The 15474-nt window shown below is 35.9% G+C and overlaps 1 protein-coding gene across 19 annotated transcripts in view; it reads left to right on the top strand.

Moving 5' to 3' along the window:
• ANKRD28 (ankyrin repeat domain 28) overlaps positions 1-15474 on the top strand; it is a 172177-nt gene that overhangs the window by 111198 nt on the left and 45505 nt on the right. For all 19 annotated transcript variants that reach the window (XM_036266215.1, XM_036266216.1, XM_036266221.1 and 16 more), the window contains 4 exons: positions 3333-3533; positions 5096-5183; positions 10987-11129; positions 13634-13846. In XM_036266215.1, the coding sequence (XP_036122108.1) occupies positions 3333-3533; positions 5096-5183; positions 10987-11129; positions 13634-13846 (645 nt within the window). The remainder of the gene's footprint in view (positions 1-3332; positions 3534-5095; positions 5184-10986; positions 11130-13633; positions 13847-15474) is intronic.

Genomic DNA, 15474 nt, shown 5'->3' with positions numbered 1-15474 from the left:
ACCTGAGGACATTTTCTTTTTTGCATTTATCTTGAGGGAGGGAGAGAGAGAGAGAGAGACATCAACGTGAGAGAGACATATCGAGTGGTTGCCACCCACACGACCCCAACCAGGGCCGGGACAAACTGCAATTGAGGTATGGGCCCTTATTGGAAACCAAACCTGGGACTCTCTGGTCTGCGGGCCAATGCTCTAACAACTGAGCCATACCGGCCAGGGCTGGGGTTTTTTGTTTGTTTGTATTTTAAGTAAAGGCACACTTTGACAGCGTTAGGAAAACCATGTATACCCTTGATTATCTCTACATTACTTTCTAAATGCTTTTAATGTGCTGATAAAATGATCTCGGATTTTACTGGGATGTGACATCAGGCACATTGGTTTGTAATTTTCAGAAATTCACCTGTTTTGTTTTGTTTTATATCTCCAGTCTTTAGAGATTTCTTTAGTTTTCTTTGAATTTTCAAAGATCACTCCTATCGTGATCTGACATTATTCCAAGTAGTAAATGGTGGCTATATTAGTCAGCTTGGGTTGCCATAATGTTAAGACTGGGTGGGCGTCTTATACAGCAAAAATTTATTTTCTCAGTCTAGAGACTAGAAGTCCCAGGTAAAGGTCCAGCAGGGTCAGTTTCTGGTGAGAGATCTCTTTCTGGCTTGCAGACGGCCACCTTTTTGCTGTGTCTTCACATGGTGGAGAAAAAAATGTGTACACACACACACACACACACACACATCTTTTTCTCTCTCTTCCACCAGTCCTGACAGGTTAGGATCCCTCCCTGTGATGTCATTTAATTTTAATCACCTCTTTAAGACCCTGTCTCCAAATATAGTCACATTGGAGAATAGGGTTTCAACATAAGAATTGTGGGGCAACACATTCAGTCCGAAGCAGTGGACCCAGGGTTCAAACTTTGATCTGTCTTGATTCCAGAGTTTTAGTCACTGTGTTTATAGCTTTCCTTAGGTGCTGTCTTACCTACTCTCACCTACCATAAACTGGACTTATTCTTACTTTTCAGTGAAACAAAATAATAGTTTTGATTTTTCTATTCTTGCTAATGGAGCATAAATATTCCCCAGACTTTCCACATGCTTTAATGTGTGCATTATGAATTCCAGAGTGGGAATAAATAAGGCAAGCCCATCATGTATAGTATGCTGTATTTACCCAGTTTATTAAATTATACATTCTTCATTTTGTTTTTTATTATTTTCTCATACATTTTTAACATACCTACTGACATTTCTTATATAGTTTTTGTTTTATCCCTCAAGTTTTGTTTTATGCCCTCCTTAAGGATGAGGATGGAGAATCCTGATACTGTTTGTACCTAGTTCTTCATAATTTTGAGACTAATGTAGAGAATATGCATTCCTCTGTGTAACTTACCCCCCTATTCCTTTTTAAAATCGAAATTTACAGTAAAATGCACAGATTATAAGTGTATAGTCTTGAATTTTAGCAAATATATACACTCATGTAACCTTTTCCCAATCAAGATAAGAAAGATTTCCATCACTCCAGCACTTTCTCTCATGTCCCTTTTCAGTCAGTCTTCCTGTCTCCAGAGGTAACCTATATTCTGATTTCACTCACCAGAGATTAACTTTGCCTATTCTAGAACTTTATAAAAATGGAATCATACAGTATGTTCTCTTGTGTCTTAACTCTTGTTCAACATAACATTTTTGAGATTTATTCATATTATTCTGTATATTAATGGTTTGTTCTTTTTATTGCTCAGTAGTATTTCATTATATGATTGTACACCAGTTTGTTTATCCATTTTCTTACTGATGGACATTTGCATTTCTGGTTTTTGGCTCTTAATGAATCAAGCTACTATAAACATTCTTAGATGGGTTTTATGAAATTTCTCTTGGGTAAATAACTGTAGTGGAGTTGTGGGATCATACGGTAGGTCTCCATATATCTGGTTAGCTGACTACTTCCTTAGCACATTGATTGATTACTGGGCATCTGTTCAGCCTTTTGCTAGCCCTGTTGAATACTTGTGCTCTTTCCCATATTTCAAACAATTCTGATTACTTTTTTTAAATTTCAAAGCCTTGAAAAGCTACATATGAATCATGGATAATAGTATTTTGTTTTCTTCCTTGCTACTTTGTATATTTATAGTTATTTTACACTTTTGAACACTTTTCATGTACATTAGTTTTTTAGCTGTATAGCGGACTTAAGACAAGTAGTAGACAGGTGGTATATCCCCTTTTTACAGCTAAGAAAACTGAGTGTCAGTTTTACAAGACTTGAGATGCTTCTGTTCTGGTTCTGATCCTTTTCATTTGATATGTAGTTTTTCATTCATCCACCAAAGATAGGATCATCACTATAAGGAGAAAATTGAATTTTTTTAGTTCTGACTATACTGCTTAATTTTGATGGCATACTAGAATCCTTAGGATCTTAATGCAAGATGTGTTTTGAACTTTTTCTTATGCTTCTGGGAAACAGATCCCTTTGCACAGTAAACTCTTAAATTGCTTTGTCAATACCAGCTTTCCTATACAGCAAAGACTGTGTGTGTGTGTGTGTGTGTGTGTGTGTGTGTCGTGAACTAGATCATAATGATCTTTTATTTTGTAAAATACAGCAAGTATAGTACTTTTGGACATGGTTTGCTTTTAATGGAAAAGCAATAAATTGCCCTGGCTGGTTTGCCTCAGTGGTTAGAGCGTCAGCCTGCAGATCAGAGAGTCCCAGGTTTGGTTCCCACTAAGGGCACGTACTTGGGTTGCAGTTTGTCCCCGGCCCTGGTTGGAGTTGTGCAGGTGGCAACCACTCGAAGTGTCTCTCTCACGTCGTCGCTGTTTCTCTCTCTCTTCCTCCTTCTCTCCCTCCCACTCTATCTGAAGAAAAATGTGAAAATGTCCTCGGGTGAGGATTAAAAATAAATAAATAAAAGCAATAAATCTCCTTAAAACTGTTGAAAGTATAAATTAATTTTATCTCACCATCTAGAAAAATGAGATACGATGATTGTTTTTGAAAAATATGTGTTTCTTTTTGTACATTTTGATAGAGATTTTATGCCTTTAATTGGTGTACAATCATATAATGAAATACCACTGAGCAATAAAAAGAACAAACCATTAATATACAGAATAATATGAAAAGGAGAATGTTTTATCTTGATGCATCTTGTATGGCTCTGAGTACTGCCTTTAGTTTAAAATAATTTTATTTGGGGGAGGGGTAAATTTCTACTTGTTTACTCTGGAAATTTTATTTCTTTCATATATAAAATTTCTAAAACTGTTAACTCATTTATCTTTTATAACTTTTATCTTTGTGTGTTTTAGGAAGCAGTTCAGGTACTCTTGAAGCATTCTGCTGATGTTAATGCTAGAGACAAAAATTGGCAAACCCCTTTACACATAGCTGCTGCTAATAAAGCCGTGAAGTGTGCTGAAGCTTTGGTACCTCTTCTGAGTAATGTGAACGTGTCTGATCGAGCAGGGAGAACTGCATTGCATCATGCAGCTTTCAGTGGACATGGTGAGGTAGGTGGTACCCAAGTAGACGATGCTTCTTTCTCCCTATGTCCTCACACCTTCACCCCACATACTGGCCTTTTTAGCCATTCATTAGTTCATGATAAAAGCAAGCAAAAATACTTATCTAGCTAATTTAGTCTAATTTTACTATGAAAGCCCTTAAACTTCTTTCATAATTCATGATATAACTTTCTCAAATTTAGAAATTTGTTTAATGGGTACAGCCCATGCAGTTACTTGATTTTCATTATCAACTTGGGGAGACAAAGAAGAACACTGCCAACTATAACACAGTGTGAAAACTGTTCTGTCATCGGAAAAAATAATCTAGAAAGACAGAGAAGTTTATTGTGCTCCCAGAAATAGAGTAGCAAAGGAAGGTGGAGTTTAGAAGACATTTTCTTACAGTTTATTATCAACATTTAGTCAAGAATTCTTTGGTGACAGGCTATCAAAAGAAAACAACTTAAGAAAATAAGTATTTAGTTATCGTGTATAGCAAGCATTATCTAATACTAGGTGTTATCATAGAAAAACATAGGGTTTATGTGTACATAGAAAAATAGAAAAGAATGAAACACAGAAATAGTATAAGCTTTGAGGCCAGTTTGTCCAGTCTTTCATTTTTGTATATACAGAAACTAAAAGAGACAAAGTAACATTCTCAAGATTCTCTGGCTGAGAGCTAATGGTTGCTGTGTTATTTTCACTCTTCTTCTCTGCCTTTGCAACAAAGAATTCTGCAGTTAACATCACAAAATGCATCCTTTTTACGAATCTGGAATGCTCATTTAATTGGGGAGGCTATTGAAAATATAGTTAGACATAATGGAAATATTATTTTTGGTACATTATAAAGTAAATAGACCGTGCAGTGACCTTCAGGACTAATCATGTTATGAACGCTACACTTGTGTTTGAATTAAATTTAAGACACTTCTGGAATGCGAATGTGCTTTGCATTTTAATAACATTTTAGGCTATAATGAAAGGAATAAAACCTGTTTTTAAATATTTCATCTTTAGACTCTTCAGATTTGTACTAGCTGTTCATAAACTATCAGAACACAAAGTGGCATCTTTAAAAGATACTGATGCCTAACTTCAGTAACACCCACATTGAAATATTTTTCATAATTTTATTTTTAAATCCTCATCCAAGGATATATTTCTGTTCATCTTCAGAGAGAGGGGGAGGGAAGGAGGGGGAGAGAGATGTGAAAGAGATGTGAGAGAGACGCATCGACTGGTTGCCTCCCGCATGACCCCAACCAGGGCCGGGGACAAACCACAACCAAGGTACATGTCCTTGGCGGGAATCGAACCTGGGACTCTTTGGTCTGCAGGCAAACACCCTAACCGCTGGGCCAAACCGGCCAGGGCCCTTTTTCACAATTTATCCTGTTATTTATTGAATTACGTAAAAGAGTCTTCAGCATTTAGTATAGCTCCTTTATATAAATGTAGAAATTCAGTGCCAGAGAGATTGAGATGAGTATTCATCACAAGGGATATTCATGAACAATTGTGTTTCTGAATTTTGGTAACTGTGTTTGTTGTAATTCCAGATGGTCAAACTACTCCTGTCTAGAGGTGCCAATATTAATGCTTTTGACAAGAAAGATAGACGTGCTATTCATTGGGCAGCTTATATGGGTATGTACTTTTAAAAAATATTTATTTACATTATGTATTCAGGACAAGTTGTGCGTTTTAGTTCTTGCACTTGGTGTCATGTCTGTCTTTTAGGACAGTGAGAAGTTATATCTGAGTTTGCTGCCCAAATGGAACCAGCCTGGTAGTGAGGAGATTTGTCAGAATAGGAGGGCATGGGTTCTGTTCTCCTAAAAGCTGTTTGAAATTAATTTTGGTTACCCTTAAAGGGGGAAATATCCTAGGACTAAGGTTGGAATACATAATTTAGATTAGGGTTTACAAAAAGTCTGTTCTCCTACCTATCCTTGTTTTTAGGGGAATATTAAAGTAAAAGTTACAATAATACATTAGGAAGCCTATTACTTTGAGCCAAGCACTGGGTTAAATAGGCACCAACAATAATTTCACAGAAAGAAACTGAAGTTTACAGGATAGGCTTTTCTGCTGTAATATGATGTGTGTTTGGAAAAATCTTAGGATCTGCAAAATTGCATTCTAGGAACTAACAGAGCTCATGGGAAAACAGTCCTGGGGCAGACTACCCAAGACCTTACTCAACTTTCTGACCAAAGTACTAACCAAAATATTAATTGGTTCTTGAGGTAACTTGGAGAGATCACCTTACCTCAGGCTATTCTTTTTTTTTTTTTAGAGATCAAGAGAGGGAGAGAGAGAAAGAAACATCGATGAGAGAGAACATTGATTGGCCTGCCTCCTACTGGGATTGGGCCCACAACCTGGGTGTGTGCCCTGACCAGGAATCAAACTGGTGACCTCTTGGTGCATGGATCCATGCTCAACCACTGAGCCACACTGGCCGGGCACCTCAGTCTATTTTAAAATACACAAAAAGAACAGAATAGAAGTGCTGTCTTATAGGTAAAAGAAGATCTCTAAACATGGAGGAAGTACAACCTGTTGAAAACTTTGCAAATCCTGCAAGACTAGGTTTGTGCTTTTGGGAAGAAGCCATGGATATAGGTGTTTCTTTTTCAAGTTTCTTAAAATAGAACTGAAAGAACTACTTCTCCCTTTATGGCCATGGAGCTTAGGGCCTTTTCTCTCCTCACCAATGGGTTTCCATCATTCTGCTTCCACTAGTCTGGCTCCTCTGGCTTAGGAAGAATCATATATAGACTGACATATATTCTGTACAATACTGGTATCCCCTGATTTACCACTCACATACATGATTACAAAGACACCTAACTAGCTACCTTTCTTATAGGCATACTTTATCCTCAGTACTCCCTGCCCTAGGTTTTGTCTTTTCCTATATCTCATTTAGAAGTAAAAGATTAAAGAGTCAATGAAGAGTATTAATTTTAAAAATTAAAATTTTAAATACAAGAAAAATTAACTTTAACAAGGTATCAGTAACCCCAAGGTCTAGACAGGGGTAAGGAACATCTGGACCCAGAGCCGTATAAGACCTGCAAAATCAATTTCAGCTAATATCACACTCCTCACCAAATTATCCTGACCAGATATAGCAGGCTAATTTTTAAGTTGATAATTTTGTGTGGCTCCCGAATGATGATGTAAATATCCAAATGGCCCTTGGCAGAAAAAGGATTCCTTACCCCTGGAGGAAAATCCTTTGCCTATAGCAGAAATTACCAGAAGCAGTAGAATCCATCTTGAATTGCAAGTTTGGCCATTAGTGTGGGTTTAAAGGAAGCTTAAAAAATGAAGGTTAATATCCTTGTCAGCTGGTCTCTGTTTTCAAAGCCAAAAGCTAACAATCTTGGTCTTTTGGTGTTTTTCTCATAGTAATGATTTGTGCCTCCAGTTATGTAACAGGCAGTTCTTCTTTCATTGAAGGTGTATATCCAGAAGCAAGTCTCCTACGGTGTCCTAACTTCCCCTCCTCACAGCCTGCAGATTGTCCATATTTTAAATCTTAGGATCTTTTCTGAATATTCTGGTGTAGCTTATTCTTCAAGACAATTTAGAAACAGGTAGTCTGTGTGATTTAAAACTATACACCTCAGTCCGGCCGGTGTGGCTCAGTGGTTGAGCGTTAACCCCTGCACCAAAAGGTCGCCAGTTCGATTCCCGGTCAGGACACATCACATGCCCAGGTTGTGGGCCCGATCTCCAGTGGGGGACGTGCAGGAGGTGGCCAGTCAATGTTCTCTCTGATCAATGTTTCTATCTCTCTCTCCCTTTTACTTCCTCTCTCTCTCAAATCAATAAAGGAAAAACAAAACAAAACTATACACCTCATGTGAAAGGATTTACACAATAAGCAAAGTGCATTAGGCCTTTTACCTCCAAAGAATTAGACTTGACTAAACTGCTGTTTTCATGAAATTGAAGGTGAAGGAATTTTATGGGTTATCTCTAAAATGGAGCTTCCAGAATAGCTGTGTGTGTATATCTAATGGGCCATCAGAGGGCTTTGTTTTCCTTGATTCCCTAAGTGTCGCTTTTCAGGCCAGTTGTGGATTGAAAAGGATATTCTCTGTTTCTTGGGCCTCACTGTCCATTTAATTTTTGAGCATAAACATTCACAAATTTTTAATTCTCCTTTCCCCGTGTCTTCCTTCCTTTCAGCATGGAAAGAGAGGAGTATCGACAACATAGCTTCAAAAACTATTCAGTTGTCCTAGGCACTCAGGATTAAAGAGAGCTAAACATGAAGTAGGGAGCTCTCGACCAGTAGACAAGCCTTAAGTCCAAGTATATTCAGAGAATCTGTCAGTATCAGTGTAAGAGACATTAGGATTACATGTAGTAATCTTACAATTTATTTCTCACAGGCTTTCTTATTTGCCCTGGCCTTCTTACCCCTTGGTTGACCCTCTAAGGGTTAGGCTCTACTCTTATTCTTATGCTATTATTGAATTCTCCATCAAGTGTTCCCCAGACCCACCTCTATCCCCAAAATGAATTGATCACTTCCCACTCTCAACCCCATTTTTGCTTCTACCATGAACCTTCATTTAAAATCCCTTTTAGAGATTCATCTTTTCTATTGCTTTCAGTACTTATAGCATTGTGCAACCAAGTTCTATCCCAGGTCACCTTACTGTGATGACTTAGACATAGAAGGTACTGAATAAGTATTAATTACCTAATTAGCAATTCATTACACTAATTCTTTTTGAAGCAATGCATAATTTGAATGGATTCGAAATGGTATTTTTTCCCTCCCTCTTTCCTTTCCATAAAAACGTATAAATTCTAAACTTAGCTCATTTTACTCTTATACATTCATGAACAAAAGAAAAAAGTAGGACATTTTCAAAATTCCTGAAGCATAGTGATCACATGTATCGAATTCACATTGCAGAGATACAATTTTTTAAAAGGATGTTAACTACAGAATTATGTATGTCATGTGGGGTGAATGGGTGGCATCCTCTAAAACTACACCTAGATGAATTAATTGAAGTCTAGTCCCTATTCTGTAAATTGACAAGAAAGACACATACTTGAAGACACAGGGTTTACCCAGCTAGAACAATATCATTGATTTCACTCTAGAACTTTCTTTCCTTTTTTCTTTTAAATAAGTCATTTCCAAACTGGCTATGGAAACACCTCTTGTTCGTGTTTTCAGTGGTCCACTAAAGGAATTCAACCATATTTCTGAAATGTGGTTAAATAAGTACTTGTTAGTTTTAAGATTGTAAATGTGCCTATGCATAATTCTCTTTTAAAATAGGGCTTTATATGGCCCTATTTTACTTCCAGAAAAGTTCATACTTCCAGAAATCTACTAGTTTGTATGCACAGTTAATCTGTTCTGTGTCATTTACTTAGAAGGATGTGTTGATTTTGAACAGTTTTTCCAGTATGATGTATAATGGGCCATCTAGTCTTAAACATCAAGAGAACTTAGTTTTTTTTGGCATGCATATTAGTGAATAATATGCATTTTCCCAATTTAAAAAGCTGTGTTTATGTTTGTACCTCCTGGGTAATATAATTCCTGATTTTCCACTGCATTACAATGAACCCAAGTAACTATCTTTCTAGGGCCATGTATCAGAAAATAATGTGTCGTGAGGGATCTTTTTTACCAGTTAATACTCTTATATAACAGTCACATTTAATTTGGCACCTAATGGTTTGATAGGTCTTCTTTGCTTTTTTCCTAACGATATAAGTATTTCTTTTTCATATTGAGATGGGTAAAAATATTCACTTTAATTGATATATATAAACAACTAAATCTACTTGACTCTGTGCATCTTGTGGTATCCTTACCTAATTTTGTTAAGAGAAGGGAGCCTGTGTTTGAAAGCTTCATTTTTCAAGTTATTAATTTAATATACTTCCCTGTGAAGTTATGTAAAAAATGAGATCATAACTAATTTATTTAATGTAACAAATAATTATTGAGTGCCTATTTTGTATATAACACTGTCTAGGTCCCATGGAATATAGTAAGAAGTAGAACACAAGAGCATACACTATTTGCCTTGAAGATATATATATTTGGGGAGCTAATACATAAAAGCAGTTAAAGAGTTAGTTAAAGAATGATTCAAGTTTAACATCACAAGATATTATATGCTTGTTAGATAGTATTTACAGATACATGGTACTTTTGGCTTCTAGGACTTCTAGGAAAGAGAGATGGTTGGTCAGGGAAGATGGGAACTGACATGGGCTTCAAGGATTAGTAGTAGCAGTGATTGAAAAGAGACATTTAAGCAGAACATTCCACACAATGAAGGAATCCTATGAACAAAGGCACAGAGGTGGGAAGGATAATGGAAGGAGAAGAAGGCACTGTGTAATCTAATCTGATAAAATTTGAGAAGATGCAAAAGAAGAATAGTGGTTCTCCCACCTTCCGGGTACATGTTTCCCTTTCTGACTAATGAATTGAAAGCAACATCACCTCTGAGACTCTGTAGTCTTTTGCCCCTTCTGGCACAGTGATCAGCCACCTTCAGAATGGTGTCAGCTGCATAAACCTGGGTTCTTAAATGACTGAGCAGAGCCCTCTTGCCAAGCTATTACAGTGTTAATGAGAAATAACTCGCTAATTATTTATGCCACTGAGATTGGGGAGTTGATCATTAACCACAGTACATATAATCTAGCCTATCCTGATTGATACAAGGGTGAGTAACAAACCAAACTGGTTAAAGACATCCGGTGGAAATACTAGAAGAAAAGGGATTTTTAACTGCATGTTCTACAAACCTAATTTCTTAAGAAACAACCTCAAGTCACTCAGATTTCCAAGTAGAAGATTCCACTAAGGCATAGAAACATAAATTAACATCTTACATTAGATATAAATAGCTAATTTCAGAACTTGAACAAGTATTGAAAACAACAAGGTCTAGGCAAAAGGAAAATTATAGATTACAGAGTTGTCATTGGATGAAAGAATGTTAGATGTATTTTTCCAGTTATTGCTTTTATCAACATTTATCAAAATTATCCTGAATTCTTTTATTTTTTTTTCCTTTATTAATTTTAGAGAGAGGAAGTGAGAGGAAGAGAGACTGAAACATTGATGAGAGAGAACATTGATTGGCTGCCTCCTGCATGCCCCCGAATAGGGATCGGACCCACACCTGGGCATGTATCCTGACCGGGAATCAACTGGCGACCTCCCGGTGCATGGGTCGACGCTCAACCACTGAGCCACACTGACCGGACTATGCTGAATTTTAACTTTTTCTTCCATCCTCTCTCTGGTTATAATGTGATTTATTGGTAGCTTGTCGGGTATTATCTAGTTAATTTACATTTCTACCTTTCTTTAAATATATTCAGGATTGTATTTTCCATATGCTCATCTATTTGTTTTGCATCATAAACACATTTTCAGGTCACATTGAAGTAGTGAAATTACTTGTGGCACATGGAGCTGAAGTGACATGCAAGGATAAGAAGTCCTATACACCTCTTCATGCTGCAGCCTCTAGTGGAATGATCAGCGTAGTCAAATACCTTCTAGACCTTGGAGTTGATGTAGGTATAGACTGAGCAGTATAAAAGAATGGAGCATTTTATATGTTTGTGATTTTATTGTTGGTGGAAGTTATTTCAGATTTAAAAGATGATTTCATGCAATAATGTTTTTGTCTTTTAACCTGATATTTATAGTTCTTTACATAGTGTATAGTGCACTGATAGACATGTAAGTAGTAAAAGTGTATTAATAGGTAAAATACATTTCAAAGGTGAATGTTTGAGTGACAGAAGTTTTAGTTCTGCGTCATATTTCAGCCCCTGCAGCTCCATTTCAGCTATGGAAACCAGCAGATCAGACTCACTTGGATTATTTTTCTTAAGTGGCTAGGTTTTGGTTAGTTTTGTTTGCTCACCTAGTCTAATATTTCCTTTAAATGACTGTAGCAGTTCACATTATAGGATATTGGCAAGAGCTAGACAGGAAAACTAGAGGCTCTTGCCCATCAACTATAAGTGTTTGGTTAGGAAGGGTTGCTGTTTTATCTGAATATTTTTGATGGTTCTTCGAAACCAGATTAAAAGCAGCAAATTAGAAGGAGAGAGGATAAGGTTCTGCTAGAGAGAGGCAGTTTAGATCAGACAAACAAGAAAGAAGGTTGGACGAAAGAATACATGGCAGGACTTTAGAGCTGAATAGACTCTTAATTTAAGGACTGTGTGAAGAAGCACTTTGCTTAAAGCAAGCAAATAGTAAAGTGAGGGGATCTTGAGAAATTACAAAAATCTAAACAAAATTGTTAGGCATCTCAGTTTTACATCCTATAAGCTCTATTTTCAACAGTAGTGCCTTGAAAGACCCCTAGTGTAGATGAATGAGACAACCTTGTTTCTGATTTTCATTTCAAGTTCCTTTCTGGTGCAATTTTTGAAACTTATTTTATTGACAGTAAAATAACATTTTACACACTTTGAAATAAGTTGTCAGACTTAGAGCCATTTAGGGATGTTTGACTTCCAATTGCATGATTTATTAGTTTCCTACAGCTGCCATCACAAATTATCATAAAGGGGAATGACTTACAATAAGTTTAATTTCAAAGTTCTGGAGGCGCTGAGGAAGAATCTGTTCCATGTCTCCCTAACTTTTGGTGGTGAAATCTAGGACTTGGACTAAAGTCACATGTTACTTTTTCACTTCCCCCTAATTTCTGTTACCAGGTATCTGAGAAAAGAAAATGATAAGTTGTGATAAGTGGGGCCAACTACAAGGCTGGAAGACACAGTCTCCATACAAGACTGTCTTTACTTCTGACCAACTACAAGTTTTGGGGGGGGAGAGGTCCCAAAACTACCTTCAGGTTTCATAATTCACTAGAATCACTCCAAAAGGTCACTAAAAGCTATTGTACTCACAGTTATGGTTTATTACACGGCAAAGATACAAATTAAGATTAGCTAAAGAAAGAGACACATAGGGCAGAGTCCAGGAATGTTGTAAACACAAAGCTTCCATTGTCCTCTCCCCATGGAATTAGGATTCCTTACTCTCCCAGCGTCAATATACATGTATGACAATATGCACATTGTATTGCCAATCAAGAAGACTCACCTGAACTTTGTTTTCAGTGTTTTTATTGGAACTCCATTACATACACATGATTATTTGTCCATCTGTCTCCAAGTCCACTGATACTAAGGGACCCAAGGCCCGAACCCTAAATCACATGGTTAATTTACCCTAAGACTGTAGCCAACCCTACTCTGAGATCCAGTTTAGCTAGCCCCTTCCCTATACAAAGACACTCTTATTACATATGCTGTGTATTACCTCTCAAAAGATAAGTCAAAGACCAGACATTTCTTTGGGCAAAGGTCAGATTCTTGACTACACGGAAGTCATGTAGACTTTTGCTCGTTTTGTTTATTAGGGAAATAAAGAAAAACTTGACTTGCATGAATTATTTCTCAGTATTGAGCATATTCTTTTGAGCACATTCATTTTGGTAAAACGTCAACACGTAAGACTAGAAAATGTCTAGAGCCCAAGTTTGTTGCAAAAAAAAGTGTAGTAAAAGAAAATACCACTCATTTTATAAAATTTCTGCTCTCTACTACATTACCAACTTTAATCTTTTGTCCCTATAAGCAAAAAAGACTAAGAATGTGCGCCTTATTCAGTTTATCTCAGAATTTTCAGTTTATGTCTATTTTTTCATGATTCTTAGAGTTAGTTCTCTAAATGTCCTTTACCTAGAAGGCTTTTAGAAATACATTATTTTAATTTATATTTTCCTAAAATATTTCTCTTGGAATCATTCAGTTTTGTCATGTAGTAGACATTGCACATGTGAATTGTATTCTCTGAAAGTACAAAATCCATTTGATACCAAAATGCTGTTTTTAATATTCATTATTTTAAAAGAACTTTAGAATTATAAGCTTATCTCTGTATCTATCCCCATTTCTCACTTTAATAATTTGATTGCAATCACAATGTTATGTTACTAAAATAACTCACAACAATAACTACTTTAACATTGACCTTTTTTTCCTCCCAATAGATGAATGAACCAAATGCCTATGGAAATACACCTCTTCATGTAGCCTGCTATAATGGACAAGATGTTGTAGTGAATGAACTTATAGACAGTGGTGCTAATGTAAATCAAAAGAATGAAAAAGGATTTACTCCTTTGCACTTTGCTGCTGCATCAACACATGGAGCACTGTGTTTAGAGCTTCTAGTAGGCAATGGGGCTGATGTCAATATGAAGGTATGCAATAAAATCAGAATCCACACTAGTGTTTAGGAGTTCACTAATTAAAACAACATCAGTAACAAATATCATTCTCCAACAAAAAATAACAAATTACTGATACAAGAACATAGATGAATCTTTCAAATATGCTGAGTGAAGCCTTACACAAAAATATATACACTATTTCCATTTCTATAAGTTATAGAAATTCCATTTACCTGAGGTTCCAGATTCTATAATTGAAAAAAACACACAGCAGCACAGTTGTTGCCTCTGAGAGGAGACACTGATGAAAAGGGGCATGAAGTGGTATATTTAAGATGTGTATGCTTTATGGCATGTAAATTTTCCCTTTAGAAGATAAACCAAATAACTGTTGAATCCTAGTTAATGGTATGTATACCAAAGTGTTTAGAGGTAATATGTTGTGATACCTGCAGCTAACTTTGGAAAGCATCGAATAATTAGATGGCTGGCTGGATTGTTATGTGATAATGCACATATAGTAAAATGTAAGAATAGAATCTCGGTAGTATGTGTATGGGTGTTCACTGAAATATTCTTTCAACTTTTCCTCGAGTGAGGATTGAAATATATATATGTACACACAAAACATCATGGAATAAGGGAAGTTGAGCTGTATCTTTAGCTAATACATATTTCTAGTTTATATGGTGTTATCTTACAAGGGTAAAAATTAGACTTTATTTATTTTATACTTTGTCATTTATATGTAAATATTTAATATAATTTGATGAAAATGAATCACTTGATTCATAAGTCACTGTTTATACATAGCTGACTCCTGTATCTGTGATTATTTTTAAGGCTATATTTTCTTTTGAAATGTAGAAATGAGAATCAGTCCTACAAGAGGCTCACTTAATAGTATAATGCTCAGATCTGAGGTCATATTTGAAGTTATCTCCTTAATGATTTAGGAAATTCAGTGGTGGACTTTACGCATGACAAAGGAATGTTTTAACAAAGCAATTAAGATGTGGTTAAGTATATTTGAAGGCAACAGCCTATGATGTTGGTTTAATAATAGATTTAATAAAAGTTGCTTAATCTCACCTAAGGATGTATGATATCCCATTTATATGCATTTGTCCAATGATCTTACTGCCAAGTTCTGTTGGAACAGATAAATACCCAAATACTTGATTTAAAATTTAAACCTAGAAAGTACTATGATATGTGTGGCTTTTTTTGTTGTTGCTGCTTTTGGTCACCTATGAAACCAACTCTCAGAATTTTGATAGATCATTTTTATTTTTTGTTTAAAATTCCTAAATTGATTCTAAAATGAGTTAAGGTGACTTAAAAAATTCTACCCATTATCTCCTCAATTCAGAGAAAAAAATGTGCTTGCCTTTCTCCTAACATGTCTTAGGTGGACTTTTTACTTGGAGTTTTTCCTTTGCTACATTTAGAATACTTTTAATGATCAGTATGTAAAAAGTAAAAATGTTATTCCAATGCCACCTATATACTTATAGTAAAAGTCTTCATCACTTATTATCTATAAGACCTGGTATGTTATTTAACCCCAGGGCCTATAAAACAGGGTTAATGGTAGCTGTCTCATAAGGTTGTGAGGAGTAAATGACTTAATATATATAATTATTTTAAAACTGTGC

This window comes from Molossus molossus, unplaced genomic scaffold, assembly GCF_014108415.1.
Source record: "Molossus molossus isolate mMolMol1 unplaced genomic scaffold, mMolMol1.p scaffold_m16_p_18, whole genome shotgun sequence".
Classification (NCBI taxonomy): domain Eukaryota; kingdom Metazoa; phylum Chordata; class Mammalia; order Chiroptera; family Molossidae; genus Molossus; species Molossus molossus.
Note: the sequence above shows the minus strand (reverse complement) of the source record. Positions and strands in the feature narration are given on the sequence as shown.